We start from the raw sequence: 23,115 nt of genomic DNA, 5'->3' as shown, positions 1-23,115 counted from the left end.
CTTTTCTAAAAGGTAGTACTGCTTAACTTGCAGCTGTTTGAGAATAAACTGTGTGGCAAATCAGGAACTTGCTATTGAAGATCTATGAAAATACATATTTAATTTGCTGTAATTTATGCCTATATTTGATATTATTTAGAATAGAATAGACTATTTCAGTTGGAAAGGACCTACAATGATCATCTAGTCCAACTGCCTGACCAGTTCAGGGCTGACCAAGTTAAAGCATGTTATTAAGGGCATTGTCCAACTGCCTCTTAAACACTGACAGGCTTGGGACATTGACCATCTCTCTAGGAAGCCTGTTCCAGTGTTTGACCACCCTCTCGGTAAAGAAATGCTCCCTAATGTCCAGTCTAAACCTGGACAGCTTTGAACCATTCTCGTGTCCTATCACTGGACAGCCGGCTCAGTATGAGTCAGCAGTGTGCCCTGGCAGCCAAGAGAGCAAACCACATCCTGGGGTGCATTAAACACAGTATAACCAGCTGGTCAAAAGAGGTGATTATCCCGCTGTATTCAGTGTCGGTGTGGCCCCACCTTGAGTACTGTGTGCGGTTCTGGCCCCACAATTTAAGAAGAATGTGAAGGTCCTTGAAAATGTTCAGAGGAGGGCAACAAAGCTGGTAAAAGGGCTGGAAGGAATGTCCTATGAGGAGTGGCTAAGGACTTTGGGTTTGTCTAGTTTGGAGGAAAGGAGGCTGAGAGACCACCTCATTGCTCTCTACAGCTTCATGAGGGGAAGTGGAGAGGGAGATGCTGAGCTCTTCTTCCTGGTTGAATCTGTATGTATGAGAGGTATTTGGCTGTAACACCTAAAGACTTACAATGCAGGATTATTGAACTGGTAAAGTTCTATTCTCTACGCAAGGCATTAAGTACATTTCTATCTCTAAACATTGCATTATAAGCTAGAGAAGATTGATATTCTGACGAGTAAAAAGAGCTATAATTTTGAAATGTTCATGTTTAGCCATTAGAAATATTTCTTGTAAAATACGATTTCCTTGAAAGAAATTTCCTAGTATTTACCATTTGACCTAACTGTAATACTATAAAGTGAGTGTGGATTTTTCACAAGTTAAAACAAAATATGCAAACCTCTAAATAGCTATCACTTTCTTCTCTAAATGAAGATGCACTGTTAAAGAGCACTTCACATATCGTTAAGTGGTCTTTATATAGTCAACACCTTTGTTTATCCATATTTATTAAAACTTTGAACCTAAAGTTTTCCTGTGTTCTGCATACTGGATACTATTTATTCCAATGCAATACTATTAAGATAGCTGAAAATCAGGTAAAATCAGCACGAGTAGTGTGTGTTCAAGCATCCAGGCAAAATTATTTATTTTGTGGATAAATATGTATGTATATATGTAATCATCCATTTTTTCTCTCCAGCTAGGTGTATGGTTTTCCTTGGGCTGCGCATACATTGCTTTAGAAGGCTACGAAGGTGCTGCCAAAGCATTTCAACGCTGTGTGACATTGGAACCAGATGTATGTACTTTTCAACAAGCGATTCAAATGGCTTATCTAAAAGCAACAAGGATGTTTTCATTATAAACAAGCAAAGCAATAATGAAAAACTTGTTTAAACCTTAGCCCTTTGAATAAATTAAACTTGTGCATGAAGGATATATTTTCGTCATGAGGCATCATAAAAATACTTGCCCAATACTTAACTTTGTCCAAGTATGTGTGTGTGAATGTTAAAATACATTTGAGCAAAAAATTCCTTTATGCTTGCATACATTGCTAAAACAGAGAAAAGGGAATAAGTAGACTGTGAGGAGTGCTAAAAAGAGAGATAAAAGAAAAAAATTAAATTAAAATACTTAGTCCTCTAAGTAATCAAATTCTCCTGAAAAAAAGTCAAAGAAGTGGTTGCATGACAGTTAATATGTAACTATATAGCTCATGAGCACAGGGAGAATGGAGCTTGTTAGCCAGTTTTTCAGGACGCACAGGGCAAGCATGTGTACAATATTGGTGTTTGAGTGTGGCTGTGCATTGAGATAGCAGAGTCTTCAGCTGGATTACCTCTCGGGAATGCACTGGCAATACTTTTGTCAAAAGGCCTGACTGCCAGCCAGCATGTTGTTTGCTCGGAGTTAATGGCACCTACTTGATAGAAGCTATTATTCAGTCTTTTCTCATGGGGAAAAGAATGAGAAAGCAATGAAAGGTGACAGAGTATTCTTTTTTCTTTATTTATAAAATGAAATAACTTACTTGGGGAAAAAAAAGTACATACAGACAACCCTGTAATTAACTGGAATTTTTACTTTATATATTGATTTTGTTTGTTTGTTTCAGTAGATTTACTTCTAAGTAGATAATAAAATTGTATTCACTTATCTCTGGTGCCTGTACTTGATTGCATTCATATCAACAAGCCAACTGACTTCTCAGTGGGTTAAGTGGTATTTCTTTTGTGAGTAAAGGATGCTGGGATGGCTCTTTGTTATGGAGGTGAAACCTACCTTTATACATTGATCTGCAGAAATATAATGACCATTTTCATGAATTAAGCCTCAAAAAGGTTTCCCAACATGATTTAAATGCTCCTTAAGCCTGAGGAGCTGTACTCAGTACGAGAGTACATTTCATTGCAGTACCCAGGTTCTGTTCTTCAAATTTATACTAGTTGTCACTTAGCTGAATTCAGTGGTGTGGCTTCAACTTTACGGCAGTGTAAAGCGATGGGCAGGAATTGTCTGTGTACATGGCTCTGCTGGTTTTACAAGAGGAAAGATTGTCTGAGCACTCCATAATCCTTTTCAGCTAAAACAGTTGAAAACACTGTTGGAACTAACCGTGTTAGTTTTGCCTGAGATGCATTAGGGGACATTCAGATAATTTTTAGCACTAACAGAGCAGTGCAGGTAAGTATCGTCCAGCTAGTGAGAAGTGATGAGCTGCTGGGAGCGCTGACATCTCCAGCCATCCCAGCTAGATCCAGAAGAGGATGCCTGTTTGCAATTTAAACTGAAGGCAAGAGCTGACTTAGTGTATTCCAACCAGAAAACAGTTAATTGGTATTTATATAGCTGATTGTTGCTCTAGTCAATAATATTTATTTATGTATTTCTATTTTCATATAATATTTTCTATTTCAATGTAATATTTTGACTGCCTTGAAGAAAATGTGTTAATATGTGTGATTAGTAAAGTTGATGATATTTCACAGTAGGTCATTCACGTATTATTATCAAGTGAGCATAATATAAGTGAATAATTTTTTTTGGTACTTCTCCTTTTATCATTACAGAATGCTGAGGCCTGGAACAATTTATCAACTGCTTATATCAGATTAAAACAGAAGTAGGTACTTCAAAAGGATTAGAAGATACTGCTTCCAAAATAAATAATTGGGCTTTTCTTTTTTTGACATTGACTTTTTTATTCTTATAACATGGTTACCTCATATTTTGTAATTCTTTTCCCTTTAGTTCTCTCTCCCAGGTTGGATCATTGATAACATATTTCATTTTACAGGAAATAAGAGTTTCATAAGCTTTATAAAAGTAGCAACCTCTCACTCTACACTTTTTTCTTGTTAAAAGTATTTATGATGTAGAAAGTACAACCAGTACAAAACATTCATATTGAAGTTATTGAAACTAATTTGACTGTGAAGTTAAAAAGATATGTCCATTTCAAGCAAACTATATATTCAGACTTATGTCAATTCATACTACATTAATCTCAGTAGATTTAAGGGAAAAACAGGCAGTTTATTTTTTATATTACAAAAGCAGATGGAAATCTGCACACACACTAGCTCACTTGTTCTTTTTCCTCCAAATTAACCATTAGTACAAGCAGCTTTGACCTAAATGGACTGCCTTTCTTATTTTGTATTTCAGCTCAATGTAATAAAAGTTACTTGTAAATGCAGAATACCTGAAAGAACTTAATATTTAAGAAGAATTTTCACATTACAACTTGTCCCGAAAGAATGAAACAAAAGAATAAGATAAATTTTTAAAAACCTTACTCGAAATCTGACATCAGTTTATACAGTTATGCAGTCAGGATGCAAACTAAAAGAGAGAAAAAGAAGAGTAAATTTACATAAAAGGGTAAATTGGTAAACATACCAAGGAAATATGGGAATTAATATAAATGAATTCAAGAGATGGTTTGATATGCTGCTAATGGGAGCAGGAAGGAGGAGAAAATGAAAGTTAGAATAACCACTCAAGACTAAAAAGTAGTAGAAATCAAGAACTTGTTTCACCTTTTCGGTAGTTCCTTTCATCTTCAGCAGTGCCTTGAGAATGCCCAGTTTAATGTCTTAGACTGTATGTGATATTGTTCCTTCTTTTGCATAAAGTTCAAAAGGGTATGTCAGATGCTCAGTGTACTGGCTCATGCTTATTTCATAAAAGTCTCTTTAATCAAAATAATTTCTGTCTGTTCATCTACTACAAGGCTGAGAAACTACTGAGTGATTAGTTTAACTTTATTGGTTTAATTTTATTATTGTTAATCTACTCTTGTGATTTAACATGCTAAATACATACAAAACTTGTGACCTATTTGATACTGTATCAAAAGCAGTAAAGGGAGGCATGTTTCTGAACTTTTTTCCCACAGGAATCACACGGGAGAGGAATATGTGTACAGGAAATCTTTAGTCAGCATCACATGCTGATAGCTGAGTGTGGCCTGTATTTGCTGTGGAATAGCAACTCCTTTGATTATTTGTGTAGTCACTTATAGATCAAGACTGTGTGTGAGTTAGTTTAACCCACTCTCAAAACAGAGGATATCTGTAGTAATTCACTCAGTACAATTTTTTTTGTGGGGCTAAGCAGTGGTGAAAGTGTAAATACTTACTTTTCAAGCCTGCTAGCAAAAAAAAAAAGAAAGTGAGGGGAGGATTAAAAAAAAGAAAACAAAAATAAGATATTTAAGTTAATTGTTTTCTTTTGCTCAGTCATCAAAATCAAGCTTTAGTCCAACCAGGCTCTTAAATCAGTCCCACTCAAGGATTGTGCATTTGGGTAAGGCTTAGCAGTGTCATACAACAGACAAATATAAAATGTGTAAGTCTTTTTGAAAAGAGTACGCAAACAACTTGCTGACACCCAAATGAAAGGGGTTTTGTTGTTTTGGGGGTTTGTTTGCTTTTTTAAGAGTTTACAAGTTTTGTGTATTCTGAATTTCCTCCAGAAAAATTAGTTGTGATGTAAACAGACTCTTCAGTTTACCAGAAAAACTTCTCTGGGTGCCAGGAGGCCTTTGAAATCTAGATCTCATATTTCTCAGAACAAACTGGGACTAGCCCTCTGTCCTTTGGGTGAAGGATTCCTGGTTTCCAAGACAGGTGACGCACTGCTACTGCCTACTTTTTCCTGTTTGGATATGAATTGGTTTAACTGTTGCCCTGGTTAAGGATACATCATTATATGATTTATTACATACATAGGGGGTTTGTTTTGAGAACCTAGAGGACTTTATTAGCGTAGCAAGAGTGATGATTTGAGGAATACGATTTCCATCCCATCCCTCTGGTATCTTGTCTACATTTCACAGTTCCATCTGATTGGCATCCGCCCTCATGATAATTTCTTAACTTTTTTGAGAAGATGGGGAAGATCATACAGGCTACTCCTGCAGATGTTGAAGAGCAGTTTCAGAAACAGTTTCTCAAGGTGATTGGGATACATCAGTCAGCCAGAGCATCTTCCAGCCTGTCGGAGAGCTGTGGCAGATCCCAGCTTCCATTGTAGCAAAATCCACAGAGAAAGGAGCAGGTCTCTGTTCTTTTCTAATATAATCTGTCAAAATCAGGGTCTGAAATCTCTTACTAAGACTGTTAACAGTGGAGGAGACCCAACTGTTAGTACATATACCTGGCAGCATCACATATATCAGTATATCAGAAGAGAGAGAAAAGGGGAATGAACGTGGGAAGATCCTGCCTGTGGACTATTCTGCTGTAGCTATGCCAAATGACCTGTTTTCCTTCAATAATTTTGCTCTATTAATCAGCTCTCTTTGCATGTATGTGGTGAGTCTTTTAATACTATGGGCTTAGATTGGCAGTTATTTACATTTTTCTCTGACCCAGCCATTCCAAACTTTTAATGGCCTGATCCACTAGTTAGATATTCCCTTTTCGTGGCTAGGATATTTACATTCTCTTGAACAATCTTTTAGAAACTCAACCAACAATTTCTTTGAGCTGTCTTTCTTTAGAGACAGCACTTGTAGCAACTTACTCAAGCAGTAGAGCAAGTGAACTGCAAATTTTTATAACAAGCCATCTTTATATGATCTTTATTAAGAGGAGATTTATTGCCATACGTCTTCAAAGAAGGTTTTTACCAGCCTGGGAAAACTCTGTTTCAAGTTTTCATTTAAAGGAATTTATTCTTTTGTGTTTTTTCTACATATCATGACTGTCCAGCTGAAAGTAAGCTTAAATCTCTCAGACTTCTAAGAACCGTATCATTCTGGTTCTCTAGCAAAGCTTTTTTTAAAGTTTCAAATTTAGTGAAACTTTTAGCAGTACTTTTAAAGCTTTAAACAATAGGCACTCAGACTTTACCAACATGTGCTTCAGATTGCATTAAGATGACTTATTGCTTCTGTCTCCTCTCTGGCAGCATTGGTTGCATGTTGTGCAGGAGGTCATACCTCTGTAAACTGTAGGGCAGCTGCTTTCAGCCCATATTCTTGATTCAGCAAAACTGTCTTTATGTTCCTTACCGGAGAATGCCATTACTTCTCTCCCTGAGTAAGAGAATGGTAGAGTTGCCTGCAGTGGATCCATTTGAAAAAATAAAGATGCTTCCTGACTTGACAGTGACTATAGGAATTATTCTGTCCACCTTTATTCCACAACAGTTTCTCCTGCCACTATGAGATGGTTCAGTGGGCAGCACCTTTGGTGAAGGACGGTAATACTGTTTGGGGCCACTCTGACATATTTGTACTGAGCAGTGTAGCATCAGGGAACAGGGAGTGTAGGTAAAGCTTCCGGATGACATAAGAAAAAAATGGTTGAAAGTGGTGGGTTTCTGTGCAATGGGTATGCACATTTACCACATGCAAATGTTTAAAATAAATCACAAAAAGCTGTTATTGTTAAGTAACCTTCCTTTGTGTGATGAAATGAGTCAATATCATTCTGCATCTGCCATGAACTCAGTGATTTTTAATTTTTTTATGTGTTACAACTGCAGCATGAGTAAGATTGTTTTCTCATGGTTCCAGTTAAAAATTCAGAAAAGAAAATATTGACAGAGATGGCACAATTATAATGAATTTTTGTCAAAATGTAATTATGAGTGCTAACATAGAAATGGAGTGAACTGATAGAAAGTAATTGGCAAGAGAGATTAAGGAATTATCAGTGTTGTAAATGATGAACAATAACTTTTACATTTGCACTCTTTTCTAAATGAGATTTTTTAAGTAAGCTTTTTAGTTGATACAATGCCAACTGATTTTAATATAGAAATTTTCTATATTAAATCTTTAATATAGAATCTTCTTTTCTATTATTCTTTTTTATTATTGATTAGAATCAAAGCATTTCGAACCCTCCAAGAAGCTCTCAAGTGCAACTATGAGCACTGGCAAATATGGGAGAACTATCTTCTCACCAGTACAGATGTTGGAGAGTTTTCAGAAGCAATTAAAGCTTATCACCGGCTCATGGACTTAAGAGAAAAGTACAAGGATACACAGGTGGGGAAGTTTTCGTGTTAAGTCATCCTGTATGTTCATTAATTTTTCTTGTGAACAGAGAGAGATTTCTGCTGTTAATGGTATCAGTAATGACAGTACACATACCAGTGAAGCTTGTAGGCAAGCCATTTAATTTTGTGAGATCTGGACTGTAAGACTAAGAATTTAAAATAAAAATGGACAAAAAGGAAAACCTTTGCATCCAGATTGCCTCAGACTTTGTGGAAGGACAAATATGATCCTTGCAGTTTTAAGATCTATTCTTAAATAAAACACATTGCATAACTCCATCTTTCAATATTGTTCCTGCATATTTTAGTATCAGAAATAATATAAATTATTTAGTTTAAAGAAAGGTAAGCTTTTCCCATGTGTTTGAAAATTCCACAAATGAGCCTTTGAAAGTTATTTATGTTTCATAGATTGGATGCATTACAGTCAGAACATTGATTCTTAATAATCAGAACAAAGAAAAATAAAGGAAGTATTTTGCTCATCTTTCACTGTAGTTCAGTTAACTTCTGTGTTTGTAAATGTATGCTCTGGACAAAATCCTGAGAGCCTACTTCAACAGCTTCAGCTGGGATGTTACCTAAAACCAGGTCCTGATCCAAGCAGGTTGTGTACACTCAGTGAAAATAGCAAGGTGAATCTAACAGGCAAGCCAAAGAAAGAATCCCTTAAGCAGAGTAGTGAAACACCTCCAAAAGCCTTTGCAAAATTAATGGATCGGGTTGAAGAGCTTATGAGCTCTTATAGTTTGTGTGTACTACCGGGGTAAGAGGACCCAGCTGCTGCTGGTCATTGATCCCAGCAGTATGTTTCTTTTCTTATCCCATAAAATGATTAAAAGTAGCTTTCCTGGATCTTGGGAGTTTGAGTTCAGTGATGAGGAGAAAGAACAAAGAGAATTAATTATGGTTGTGGAAACATCTCATTTGTTCATGGGGGGCAGGGATGTTAAAAACTTTTTTCAGATTACTTTTTAATAACAAATTGCACATGAGTATGTCACGATCCAGACTGGACAGACCAGGGAGTCACGTTTAATTTGAAATTCCCTCGGGCTAAATTAAGGTGAAACAACACCAAATGATCAGTTAAAGATTTTATTCATGACAGAAGCAAACTGAACTGGGGAGGCATGGTGGTAGGTGGCAGGGTTTCTCACAACAGGAATTGGCATAAGACTACTTCTGTAAACCGTGTAACCAGAGTAACCATATACATCAATTCAGGGAATAAGGAGATCCCTCCCGTTGAGTCACGAGGTTCAGAGCAGACCCCCTTGCTTTCCAGACTCCCCCTCAGAGAAGGGCCCGGAGCAGCTGGATCCACTCTTAGTCCCAGACTTGGTCAACGGTTTTATGTCTTAAAGGGATGAGGTGTAGGGATTGTGGAAAAGGAACGAGAGAAGAAGGCAGAGAGAGAAGAAGGAAGAGAGGAAGATTTCACCAGTCCTGGGTCCAGCGTTGGTTCAGTCAGCTGAGGGGTCTAGTCCCGGTGGGCTTGCGCACCCAGGGCTTCAGTTTGTGTCCTTTTATCATCCTTGCCCCTCCTTCGGGCGGGCACCCGAACTTGTCAGGTTAACGAGCAGTTTGTGAGTCTTTGGGCTTTGGGGGTCGTTTGTGGAGTAACTTCTCCTTCCCTGCAGGCACTGCCATTGTTTGATCTTTGTATCAGAACAGCTTATCAGAACAGGGAGCTGTGCCCCCTCCAGTGCGCCCTCCCCCTCCTGTTGCTGATGTCTGAGCTGATGGGCTTTTCACCTTGGTTCCTTGCTGTGCAGGGTTTGTCCTTAAGCAGAACTTGCCCCACCACAATGTTTGAGACATTAACTCTTTCAGTCTCTCACAGAGTACAATACTTACTACTATAAAGCCAACCACGCACAGCATAACATTCTGTATGAATAAAATCTTTTGGGTTTGATATGGCTGAACGTTAAAGGTTCTCAAACTCCCTTTGCACTAAAAAGTGTCTTTGGAAAACAGTCTTATATATGGTAAAGATTCGTGTGTTTGGCAGCTACAGTATTGTGGTACTGGTGGGACCTGTGTGTTCACTCATGGAACATCTTATAGATGGTTGCCTTTTTTAATGAATTTTTTTCTCAGTTGTTAATTTAAATAACATTTTTAGGGGTGGTCTACTGTATTATTTTAATCAGATTGACAACTGACCAGGAATAGAACTTTCTACATGTATTTGTCCATTTTATATATTTTGAGATGATACAGGCTCCTATTAATGTGTTTTCTCAAATTTTATGTAGGATATTTTATTAAAATATTTTGGGATATTGCTTGCACTGAATTTCTATTTTTGTTGTATAACTTTTTTTATCTTGTTCTCATACAACTTTTATCATTTTTACAGAAGTATATATATGCTATGTATCCTAAATTTTTTTTGCATCCCAATTTTAACTTTGGCTTCTGATATGTAAAGTGCTTTTGGGTTTCATCATAACTTCTAATAAAGTTTCCTCAATTAGAAGGATTTTGCTAGTTGGCCAAGAAAAACCTCAGAGCCTGATTAAAGAATTTCAGAAAGGCTTTAATCAATAATCTCACAAGGAAGAGAAGAGTATTCCCATAGCAAAACCAAAAAAAAGCACATAAAACTAAAAGCTTCTGCTGAGATTGGTTACAAAGCTCACCATTAATTTCTGAGCCTCTCCCATTTGCCAGCTGGCCTGTTTTAAATAGAGATGCTTTATAACCATCTTGTGCAGTTGTATTTTAACAAAGTAAAATCATGGAACGTGAGTAAGTGGAAGCATACCTCTCTTTTTCCTTGCAACATAGTATGATCTTCTCTCAGGTTATATTTAGTATTTGTAGTCATTGTAGATTTTAATTGATAGGCTATTAAGCTAGAAGACATAGTGGTGAGAAAGAAGGTAATAATTTAAAAATAAATAAATAAAAATGCATGGGACTGGAAGAAACAAGTTGAGTCATTGATTCCAATTCTTTGTGAAAACAGAAAGCCAATCACTTTTAGCATAATTGTTGCAGAATACCCCTTGTGAAACTGAATGCATCAATTAAGAGTGTGCAATTGAATATATAATTTGAAATGTCCTTGGTTTGTGTAGTTACATCAGATTTTTTTTATTTTATTTCAGCATAGTATGAAGTCATATTCATAAATCGCTAATTTCTTCTAATAACAGTAAGGCATTCATGTCTTCATCTGTGATTTCTGTTAGGCCATTGCTGTCTTTTTGTGCCAGACTTCTGAGTACAGAATGCAGCTTTGGGAAATTTTGCTTGTAAGCTATTCTAGTTACTTAATGATGTCATCCTTGTGGCAAAGGTTCTGAGATCAGGATATCATGAGGCTTGAAGATAATGTATGTACAGATTCTGCAGAGAGAGTTGAACAAGGAAAAGCTGAAGGGCTCTTTATAAATGAGCAACAATGCAATAAAAGATTACAGCAAAGGACATACTTTGAAAAGTCTCAGTTTCCTAGTATTTCCCTTAAATGTTTTAAGCATCTTTCTTACCTTCCTTCCTTAATGGTTCTAAAAATTCTTCAAATTTCCATATTCCTTTTAATATTCATGAACCTACTGAGAAATAGACCTTTAAAACATTTAACATAGATGTTATGTAATAAAAGATAAAGGCTCACTAAATTATCTGTAGTTTCAGCTAGTAGAGCAGTCACTAAAAAGGACCCGAGGAGAAAGCCTTACCTGTTGTAATCATCAATTTAGCCTCTGAATTATTAGTCTGAGGTGGTAAATATACCTGAAAGATTTCTGCAGCTGCTAATGATACTACTTTGTACCACCTGCATGCTTGTGGAGGCAAGCAATCTTTTTTCTTGGAAAGTTGCAGTTCTGTGAATAACAAAGTTATTTTGTGGGTGGAAAAACTGTTTTGCTACATTGCTTTCAGAATCCAGATCTTCATCCTGTCCTGTCAAAGAATATAAATTCAGAAGTATGGACAAATGGTTCCTCTCTGCAATTTTGTCTTCTTGAGAATCTAGCGAAGTTTTTCTGTTACCCTTTCCATCAAATATCATCCTCATTTCAGTGGTTCATATTGCCAGACTGTTTCTAATAAAAGGCTGCAAGAGCATGTTCCAAGGGGATTTTGAGGAGCGAGGGTCGGAATTAATAATTTCTGGAGCTCTCTTTCTTTTAAGTAGCTCACTAAAGACAATTGTGTTTGTAATAAAGCTTTAATTTGGGAGGGGCATAGGGAAAGCTCATAGACTGCAGATTTGTCATTTTGGATCTGGTATCTGAGGGTTCTCTTCTTACTTAAGCGCTGTCAAGTTTGATTAGTATTAATGAAGCTTCTAAAAATGGTTTGACCAAGTGTATTTTTATGTGAAAGAAGCTGTTTGGAGGACAGTTGTGGAATGAGATTCACTGATAGCAAACACAGCATTTAAAAATGATTGGGTTTGTTTCTAAGGTTTTGTCCCGTGGTGGTTTTTGTTCAGTTTTTAGTACACACACATTATTCACAAAAGCAAAGGAGAAGGAGGAATGCAGATGGTGTGATGTCATATGAAACACACACCCTATGCACAGTGGACATATGGAGTCCACTTCATTAAAAGAGGCATTTGGAAAAAAAAAAAAAAAAGCTCTACTGCTTGTGTGGGATCCTGGGCAACAGAGCATTGCTTTAGTAGTTTAGTATATATGGCAGTTTAAAAATCTCTCAAAGATACAAATTAAAATTTAACACTTAAGACAACTTTCTAAAATGGAAAGCTCTGTTACACTGCCAATACTTTTTGATGATTAGCACAACTCACTTGCAATTAGAAATAGCTTGCTTTAACAACTGGGCACAGCCAAGTAGCGTTAATGATTCATTACCGTTTAATGGACCCTTTAATCCGGGCCTTCACACTAGTTTTATTTTAACTGCTGTAGTGCTAAAGCTTACATGATGAATTACAAAAAAAGGAGATAGATTATTATGATGAAAGTATAAGCAAAGCCTGAACTCTATGGGAATATGGGTAATTTTTCAGTTGCTAAATCCTACTGACTAAGGAAACTTTTTTTTTCATGTGCAAACAAAATATCATTGTCTTTAAAACTCTTGATAACTATATAGGATATTCATGTGAACTAACTTTTTGGACTTTGAGTAACAATTTTGTTAAACTGAGAAATTGATTGAGAAGTCATACATGTATGTATGAATCCTCAGGATCAGTTCTAGTTCCATTTTAAAAGAGAACATAGTTTAATGTTTCTTCTTACACCTCTTTTATGTTTTTTTATTACAATGCTGTAGTAATGGAAATATCAATATCTGCTGGTGTTTTTCTAGCAAATCATTATAGGAGACGTGATTCATTTAATGATGGGGTTTAGTCCCTTAGATCCCAAATCATGAATGTAATACGAATTTCAGAACTTTTGGATTATAAATAGGTAGTCATATTTTCTATTCTCTTCAGTGACAATCCGAGCTTTTTAACAGAAAAGAAAAGAAAGAACAGCCAGTTTGTCATATCATTTTATAAGGGCTCTACTGTTACAGTTTGGGAGAGAGAAGGGGGGAGCTGTTTAGCTGATGTTAAGATGCTACTATGATTTCACATTGTTTCTGAAAAGATACCAGGGAGATGTATAATTTTTTTTTTCACCTTTTCTGTTACATAGATTTGCTTCATAACATCATCAGCCATTTTGATTTATTTGGGTTGTTTTGCCAAAGATTTCCTGTACCTGATAAAACTCAGTAATTAATTCTTGGGATGCATGTTAATTGAGTCATTCTATAGAAGAAAAGTTGTTTTAGGAAAATGACTTAATCACAAATACTAAACTGCATATGTTTTTATTATAAGTGTAATATATTTTGATACTGTCATAATTTTTGCATTACTTTCTGCCAGGTAACTACATCTTGGTTTGCGAGGATGCACCCCTGTCCTATTTTTACTAGAGTAGTGGTATATTTGTGTGGTTTGGGGCTATTCACAGATCATCTTTGAAAATGGTTTTATTACTTTCTTGATATTAATATTGCTATTAATGTGATTTCATTGTAAGTATTAATATCACATGGACAAAAATGTTGACAAATTAATGTTGCCAAATGATAGCCTCACAAGTTAGGAAGTACCAGCATGAAGGTGTTTGTATAGCCTTTACTGGCTTATCTTGAATGCAAGCCTTATGAGACTTCCGTTTTGTTTTTATCATTATTTCTTCCCCGGTCTCTGTGTCTCATGCACTACACAGAACAGGTAGTTCTCATTTAATAAGCCACAGTTTTTCTGGGTTTTATTTTCTTCTAATTCGCCATATGATCCAATGTCTTAATTTATATTTGCTGTTTCTCAATTTTTTGAGAAGGAACTGAGGCACAGCAAAACTGTTTTCTAATTTTCAGTGTCCAGTTTTGGACACGAAGACTCATGTTTTTTTCAGGGACAGTTGGTATTGTGTAGCATTTCATACATGCAAAGCCCAGCTCCCATTGCATTCACCAGCAGCTGCACATGCTCAGCATTTCTGCAGGTCAGATCACACATTCTCAAGCCAATGACTCAGAAAGTGCAGCCATTAAATGTGTACTTGTAAAAAGTTTGATTGAACTGACTTGACTAGTAATTCACCAGAAGTGCATTAAACACAGAGTTTCTCAAGGTGGTATTCAGTTGCCTTCCAGTTTCCGTCTCATCCACTATACCTCTTTCAGTTTCTGCAGGTAGTTAAATAGAGGTCCTGTAAACAACAGTGTCTTCCGTTACCTGAATTAATGTGGTTCAGCCTGTTTACTGATCTTCTTATAACTGTATTATAAGGTGAAAATATCTTTAGGATACTGCCACAATTTCCTATACAATTCTTTTTCACATTAGCCTGTCCCAGTAACCCAAATTTCTGTCTTAGCTCTTTGGCCTCTTTATCTTCACCAACTATAGAATCTTATAAATGAGGTTTAAATTTGTTGAATTACTCCCCTAGTAATGTATTTCTTACTAAATTCTGTACTTGTCATGTGGTACTATATTTGTATTTTACTGAATCGTTAATAGAGACCAAATTTTACAGATACCATTTTATATACTGACGTTGATTTGAGTTGAAATAAAAACTCCTTCCTGCTGCTTTTTTAAGGTCCTTGCTATTCTGGTCAGAGCGGTAGTGGATGGTATGGCAGATCGCACCGGAGAGGTAGCGAGTGGATTGAAGGGGAAATTGCAAGAGCTCTTGGGCAGAGTAACTTCACGAGTGACAAATGATGGGGAGATCTGGAGACTTTATGCCCAACTTTATGGAAATGGACAGAATGATAGTCGTGAAGATATTGAAAAGGTAAATGTGTTGAGGTATACGTTTTTATGGACACACACTTCTGGTACAAACCTCCTGTTCTCTAGCAAACTATAGTGCTATAGTAAGACATAGACATGTTCTTGTTCTGGACGTGTTTTGCTTTAGTGTTTCTATAAGCTTATTTTCTGCTTTTCATGTTCCTACAGCACACACTTTTATTATTGAATAGGAGCAAGATGTTTTACATCAGGTTTTGCACATTTTTTAAAAAATCTCTCTTTTATCAGTGTTTCATTTTAAAACATCCTCTCATAGCATATGTGCATTGTCTTGGATTTGTATTCTGAAACTTTTCTTGGCAGCAATCTAATGTCTATAATCTAATGGTGGTGTTATGGTTTTTGTTTTTTTTTAAATTGGAGTCTTTGATTCTGAAGACAAGATATTGCTGCTTCTTGAAAAAAGTGGATCTTAATGGCATGATCCAGTAGCATCATATATATAGCCATCTATATTCTTTGCAATCACTAAGGCAAAATGCATTTAAGATAGTCTGTACCACAGTTAGAGTTCCCAGAGAAAAAGTGCTTTGTCCTTACTTAGCTTAAAATCGAATTAAATAATGCTATTTAATTCTTAATCTGTTGAACCACTGGTTTCTCTTTACCTGTCTCTGGTTTTGCTATGTTAACTTCCATGTCTTGCTCCTATCACTTCCCAGGTAATCGAGTTGATTGCATTTCCAAAATAACCACTCTGCGCTGCTAGAAGTGTTCTTTGTTGTATGCTGGAGTGTGCTTTGCATTTGGTATTAAATTTCAAAAATACAAATAGCCTTGCACATGGGTTATGGGTTATCAGATCTTCAGTGACGCTGAAAATACGCATTCAGTATGTTTCCTAAGGGGAAATGCCTTTGGCCTGGGCAAAAATGTCAGTCTGGAGGATTGCTCATCACTTGATGTCAAGCATATTAAGCAGATGGTTGGGCCTACAAATTGTATGCCTGTGGGGTTAAACTTATTATTATTTGGGCCTCGCTCATTGTCTTCCTCTTTATGCTCTGCCCTGTGAAATGCCTTGTTTAGTTATTGCCTGTGTGCATTATACCTCCATTTCCTCCCTTTTTTCCTTCCCTATTTTTCTTTACAGCTGAACAATAAAAGGGATTTGGCCTATTTAGAATTCAGGAATACAGACACTGCAATATCCTGCAATATATCCTTAAATTCTTACTCAGACATGCAAAGTAGCAGAGGCCCTGTCTATACTATAAATGTAATCATTTCAGAATCTGGTTACATCACAGTATATTTCACTAACCCAGTTGAAAACATGGTTTCAATTTGTAGAGTAGACAGGACTTTAACTGTGTTTCCTAATCAGACTGGTTATGGAACGTGCTTACGGTCTAGCTTGCCCTGCAAAATGGAATGATGTTTATAAATACTTAAGGTATGCTTACGTGTGTATCCAAGCATCCTGGTATGACAGTACCATAGATATAGATCACGAAAGAGCAAAACTGCCTACAGCCACAGCTTATATTAATTTACAGTGTAAAAATTAATTTTTAATACATTAGATAATAACTGGTAGCTTTTCTGATACCATATTATAAAGTAAAAATGTTAAAAATAGTATTTATTGGCTTCACAGCCACAAGCACCATCATGTGTCAGTCAGATATTAAGTGAATATATCTGTAGAAAAATTCCAGATGTATTGTTGCAGTTTTCCACCCATATTTATTATGCAAAAGGCCAATGAATTCTGAAAGGGCATTATTGACTGTATGTGGCATCATAGGACAAAGAGATGGGAACAGATCTATCATAATGTCATGTACCTCCTTAGAAATATAGGGTGTGACCTTTATTCCATATTTTAGTGCAGATTTAATTATATTTAACCAATTTTGTTCCTAACATTCCATTTGAAAGAACAACCTTGTATGTCTGGCTGTTGTAAAGGGTGGGTGGGTTGTTGGTTTTTTTACCTTTCTGCTGTGCTGCTGTATTTGATGCCATGAATCCCTAGAGTCTACAGTTACAATTCACAACAGTACTTTGTAAATTGAATCAGACAGGATTTACAGGTTAGGAGTGTAAAACTATTGAAGTGTTGGGTTTGTGGGTTTTTTTCTTTAGCTTAGCATATATTTACTTTTACACTTTTATGTATCCGACCTGCCACCTCATTCAGTACTTCATTCTTTCCTATGCTGAATGCAGTCCAGTCCACCCCTTTCCCACCAAGGAATCTTTCCAACCTTCAGGTTTCCTGCTGATCCATACCCAGGCTATGAAACCCTTCTGTTCCTTGAACTTTCCCCAGCTCGTAACTGTTTCCTTCCAGGATAAATCCAGGTTCCAGAAGAACAAACAAACAGCCTACAAGACTTTGAATTCTTTCTCCTCCCTGACAGCAAAACCCCCCTAAATTGCTGCTCTGACTCAGACACGTGCAGACTGAAATCAGATTGCTGTAAAAACTGTTGTTCCTTTTCTTGGAAGTTCTTGCCTCTGCTGGCCAGAACCACTACCCATTATAACCTAGGCTATTATGAAAAAAATTAATTCGCTCTGGTTTGACTTAATATACCTTTACTGCAATTTACAGCAGCATGAACAGTTCAATCATTCGTGCCATAGTGATTGGAACTCCAGTGAGAGAGAGAAGGTAGAAGCTTCTGCGGTCATGACCCTCAAATTTAATCTTTGTTCAGCAATCCAAAGTCTTTATTGCACTCATGTACACATAGTGCACTGAAAGTTGTTATTCCTTTATGTGATATTTAAACTCTTTAAAAGATTTGTCATTGAAACAAGCAATATAACTTCTGGCATGTCTTTGTTTTGTATTTCTGGTGCTGTAGAAAGAAAACAAAACTCGAAAGCAAAAATTAATTTCTTCTGCTTAAATTTTTCATGTTTTTTTTTCCTTAATGGGACCCTCCTTCCGTATTATTTACATTTATTTTTCCTGTTCTCACTGAGAACCAGAGCAGTATGGCAGCTAATAGCTGCATCTGTAAAATACATTATTCGCCAAGAATACGTATACAGAAAGAAAGCTTTGATGTATTCAATTATAATTTTTTTAGGTACAAAATTGCTGTTTAAAGTGTGAGTACAAGTATTTTTCCATTTTTCATGTGCATTTAATTATGATGACTTGGCAAACATGGGTCACATCCATCAGTCTAGACAGATTTTTAAAAGATAAAAATCAGACACGTTACTTTCTATGCCTCATACTTGAGATGCGATATTGGTGAAGAACATCTGTGTTACAGCTGGTGCTTACCGTTGCAGAGGACACTACTCCAACTCACAGGAAATAAGCGTAGTAAAGATACATTCATTTTCTGGATTGAGCACTAGTTTTGTAGATACTTAAAACTAAATTAGTCTCCCAGTTTGTTTTCTCACATACTGATCTTTTTGGTTTTTTCCGCCTTGCAGTCACTGCAGTGTCTCACTAAGGCACATAAATGTGAAATTCAATCAAGTGATTGGGAGAAAGATGTTTCTTCTTTTAAAGAAGTGGTGAAAGGAGCCATAGAGATTGCACATGGTACGTTCTACCTGAAAAGAACTTTTATTATTCATGAAGAGTATAGCAAATATTTGTTAAGCTTAGTAATAAAATAATACTATACTTTACCCATTATATTTATTCCTACTACTGGGAGTCCTCTAACAGAGAGCATGATCCTGATAGTGCTTACAAAAATATACTTGGAATGAGGCAGAAATGGTGTTGCGTGAGTCATATGACTGGTAAAAATGGAATCAATTAATTTCATGGTCTAGCAATTTCATAATGCAAGTGAAAATGTTCATCTCAGTCCTCAAATCACCACCTAAGTTTGATTGACTGTGCCAGTCAGGAGATGGACAAAACTTAGACTCAGTAAGACTATTGGCTGTGCTCTTATGCTTATGTTTAAGAAGGATACATATACCTGTTGGGTTTAGAGTTATCTTCTCAAAATAACTTGGCATTCTTTTTCTTTGTGTTTGTTTTGGGGGATATTACATTAAAAAATTGTTTATGGAAGGTATCAAGATTTTTAATTAAATGTTGTTGTTTAAAGATTATTGCTATAGAGGTAATGCCTTTTTTGTTTTGTGGTCCTTTTCTTCTGTGTTTGGATTCTAGTGGCTATAAAATGCAGTAAGAACAAATCTAATCATCAGGAAGCTTTGCAGATGCTTTCTTCAGCTCGGCTCAACTTACGTGGCTTGTCATCCAAAGCAAAGGTAGGAATGTTTGAAAGCTAGGAACCCTTGTTCTGTTGCCAGAAACCATTTCTCTGTTTTGAGTCAATTACAGACAAATAATACCTGCTTGTCCCAGTGCATCATCGGATGGATATTCACCACTATGCTATTAAGGATTGCAGTTTTAAGTAGATTTTTATTTCCCTTCTTCCTGCTAGGCTTTGACTGAAATAAACCTACTAGTCTAAGAGATAGCATTGACATTTTACAAGTACGTTAGAATTTTACTTAAAATGTTGGGCAAACATTCGAATGTTTGGAAGAAATCAGTCATTTCAAAGACCTGTTCCTTATGTGAGTAGTCATGGGGGAAGCAGGGCAGTCTCAGAAAGAATGGATGTAAACCTGCAGAAAGGACCAAAATGTGTCAGGACTATTTTGCATCACTTGAAGTCTTTTAAAAACAGTTATTTATTAAAAGAGAGAACTAATTTTTAATAAGGTTTTCATGGATACCCTACCAATTCAGATATTAATTCTTTGGAAAATGTCATCGTGTTTGAATCATATGTTTTGTTTTTGGAGTCGTGCCTCCATTGCCAGGCACCCAAAGAGCCATGTCTGTTTCTGCACCATTATTATCCTAATTTTACCCTTCATTTTACAACGTGAGACACAACCATTGTTTAACTGAGGACTGATCTGGAATACGTTTTCATTCAAAATATACTTAATGTCTTAAAGAAGTATTCTTCCTGGCTGTGTGTGGGTTTTAGTAAATGTGAATTACAGAGCATAAGTTTTACAACATGTGTGCTTGTGTTACAAAGTGTTGATCCATCATCAGTGTGCTAAACTTGGCTCACTCTCTTTTTAAGTCCTATAATTTTAAGGATAAAAGCCTAGGAAAGTTGTATAAGCAGACACAAGCTGGCTCCATAACTGTGCTTTTAGATACTGGCATACATAAGTCTTCGGTATGTGGTGAAAAAAGCCGCAACATGTTTTGTTGTGATTCACAAAACAGTTTAGAAAAAAAAGTGTGTAGACTGAGCATGACTGTAGAGAAAGCAAGACTACTTGACATAAATTATATAAATACAAGTACAGGTGGTTTATATTATGCAAGATCATGCAGTATCTGAAAGTTTAAGAATAGGTGAGTCTGGTAAATTGTATTCTTAATTCCTGAAGGCACTAATTAAATGAACATCTATACTATTGGCAGGTAATGGTGCCTCTAAGTTTTATGGCACTTCTGAGAAAACTGACATGCTAGAGATAAAGCTATTGGTGTGACCTCACTGTTTTTGCATACTTTCCAAAATGCCATCTTATTTTTAATTTGAAGTCATATTGAATTTCCAAAGTGTGTTGTGGTTTAAAAATTCAGTCATCTTCTGTAAGATCCTATGCACAAACAGTTTAGCACAGTTTATGCCTGTCCAAGCTTGACTGCAGCATCCCCTTTTGCTGCTTTGTGAGTCAATATTGGGGGGGGGGGGGGGGGGGTGTCTTCTTTTTAACAGAGAAAAGCACTTAAAAAAATGGGCTAAGAGCAGACTCAGTAGTTAAGATTTCAGAAGGAATAAAGGAAAAGTGAAAGTAACTTTTAAAGGATAAAAGTCCAAAATTCTGTAGTCAGGACATGCAATTGCAACAAATCAGTAGTTTTTGTATAGGTGAAACAATGTCACTTCTCAGACTTCTTGCCTTTCCTGGGATCTCTATCTCTGACATTCCAGCTCCTGTGTTGTGCCAGCCTCATGATGCACCCACAGTCTGCTGAAGGCTGCAACTCAAAAATGTGTTGTTAATGGGCTCCTTTCTGTACACAGCCTTCTGGGCAGTCGCATGCTCTGGCAAATAGCATAGTGGGCTCTCTTCTGCTCCTTGCCCCATGCATCATTTGGATCTGACAGGTGGGATCTCCAAAAAGGAGAAAGGTCATGGAGCTGTATCGTAAATGCATGAAATGTGGGTACTGTTGTGGGGAAACATGGGGCACAAAGCCCAAAGAATGATGGTGTGTGAAATTTCCCCAGGCTCCATCTGGTTGAATAGATCTCTTTAACTGTGTGGGAAAAAAAAATAAAACCCAACTAATTGTATCATCCTGATTTATTTAACTGTCTTAGTCAGAAAGAACCAAACTTTTTTGTCACATTACCAGTGTGAGGTTTTGGGGCTGAAAGTCAGAAAAGTTTCTGTACTTGTCGCAGGAACTTGTTCCTATTTTTGTGTAACATGTTCCTTTGTTCAGTGACAACACTGTTCTGAGGCACATTGAAGACCTTGGTTCAGGCTTTTTATGTACATTTTTGTTTATATATGTATCTGTATTGTCCCATTATGTTTTGATGTTATAATGATGTACAGATGTACTCCAGAGCAACTTTTGTTTTCTGGGTTTGTTTTTGTCTCTAAATGTAGGCTTTTCGTTTGTGTCAAATGAAGTGTGAATTACTCTCCCTTTACATAATAAAGGGGGAACATATGTTTGGGGTCCTCCACCACCATATTTCTGTGGAGTGGTACCTCACACAGCCTCCATATTACTTGAGTCAAATGACAGGTCCTGGCCTTACAATAGCAACATGTTCTGGTGCAGCATGCACAAAGCTCCAGTCAGAGCTTGCGTATCTCAAGGCTTTAGACAAGTCATTTAGCATTCCTCTCCCTTGGTTTCCCTGTACAATACGTGAAGATTATGATTGGTCATGAGTTAGCTGCTTTGTGTTTCTGTTAATGTCTCAAGGTCTTTAAGAACAAACTATTTTTATTACTCTGTAGTGTTTTGTTTTCTCTTGTATAACTTAATTACACAGAGATGAATATCTGCACCCATGCATGTCTTGACATCAAGTGTTAAAACATGTTTATTTGAGGTTTTGGAGAAAACGATGCAACAGAATATGACACTGGGAAAAATGGCCATTAAAATTCACAACTACTAATTTATCAGCAGGTGGGTTTGTAAACTGCAGTGACAGTTCTGTGAGATGGTCTTTTAATTTGAGTTTCATGGTAAAGTCCTTTACTTTCAATGGGATCAGGAGTCAGAGTAGGCAGCCAGGTCAGAGCAGAAACCCAGCGTCCACAGGAGGATTCAGCCCCTTGGCAAAATATCAGGTGTGTGACACAGACCTCAGGTCTATATATGTGTGTGTGTGTGTATATATATGCACCTTCTGTTTATTAGCCACAAAATGGCCTTTTTAAGGTGAGAGATACCAAAAATACAAAAGGCAGGGTGGTGGTGATGAGCGTTCTGTATTCTGTCTCTGGGCTGAAGCAGAGAAACTATATATATATTTTAAAATAATGTATTTCTTTTTGTCGTGCAGCAACTTTTTGTAGATGTAACAAGTAATGAGGTTCACAGTGAGATAGCTGATGAGGTGACAACTATGGACAACATGATTGCTGAACTTCAGGAACTGAGTAACCAGCTGAGAGACCAGTGCTGACATACGGACCAGATTTCATGACAGGAAGGCAATAATGACATGTTTCTTTCGTCAGAGCTTTTGCTGATGAAATGGTAACAATTCTAACGCAACAACACTTTCAATAAACACTTTTCTGTACAGTGCTGTTCTTGTGGTCAGCTTTCTTCAGAGTTCAGGCTGCTTTTTAAGATTCTTATCTGCTCTCCCTGTCTCACAAAGTTCCATGTTTTGGTCCCTCAGGCCCAGATTTTCTGGAAATTCCCTGTGGAATTTTGCCTTGTTGCATTGCCTTGTATTTATAAGGCGATTATTGAGGATTAGTTCTGCCCTGACTGCATCTCACCCAGGTGCCAGGCCTCTGCGGGACAGCCCACCGATGTTGAGGGGCAGGAGAGGCACCAGGGCAGGAGGAGATGGACAAGCACGCAGCAGAGGCGGGAGC

The 23,115-nt window shown here is 36.8% G+C and overlaps 1 protein-coding gene across 1 annotated transcript in view; it reads left to right on the top strand.

The window, feature by feature from the left end:
* Window positions 1-22,813, top strand: part of TTC27 (tetratricopeptide repeat domain 27) — a 139,860-nt gene extending 117,047 nt beyond the window's left edge. Inside the window, exons 14-20 of the mRNA XM_030035326.2 lie at window positions 1,405-1,503; window positions 3,278-3,330; window positions 7,548-7,713; window positions 14,834-15,031; window positions 18,460-18,571; window positions 19,160-19,260; window positions 22,569-22,813. Coding sequence (XP_029891186.1) covers window positions 1,405-1,503; window positions 3,278-3,330; window positions 7,548-7,713; window positions 14,834-15,031; window positions 18,460-18,571; window positions 19,160-19,260; window positions 22,569-22,691 — 852 coding nt within the window. The 3' untranslated portion in view covers window positions 22,692-22,813. The remainder of the gene's footprint in view (window positions 1-1,404; window positions 1,504-3,277; window positions 3,331-7,547; window positions 7,714-14,833; window positions 15,032-18,459; window positions 18,572-19,159; window positions 19,261-22,568) is intronic.
* Window positions 22,814-23,115: the final 302 nt, after the last annotated feature.

This window comes from Aquila chrysaetos, chromosome 13, assembly GCF_900496995.4.
Source record: "Aquila chrysaetos chrysaetos chromosome 13, bAquChr1.4, whole genome shotgun sequence".
Taxonomy (NCBI): Eukaryota; Metazoa; Chordata; class Aves; order Accipitriformes; family Accipitridae; genus Aquila; species Aquila chrysaetos.
This window is presented reverse-complemented; position numbering and strand designations above follow the sequence as displayed.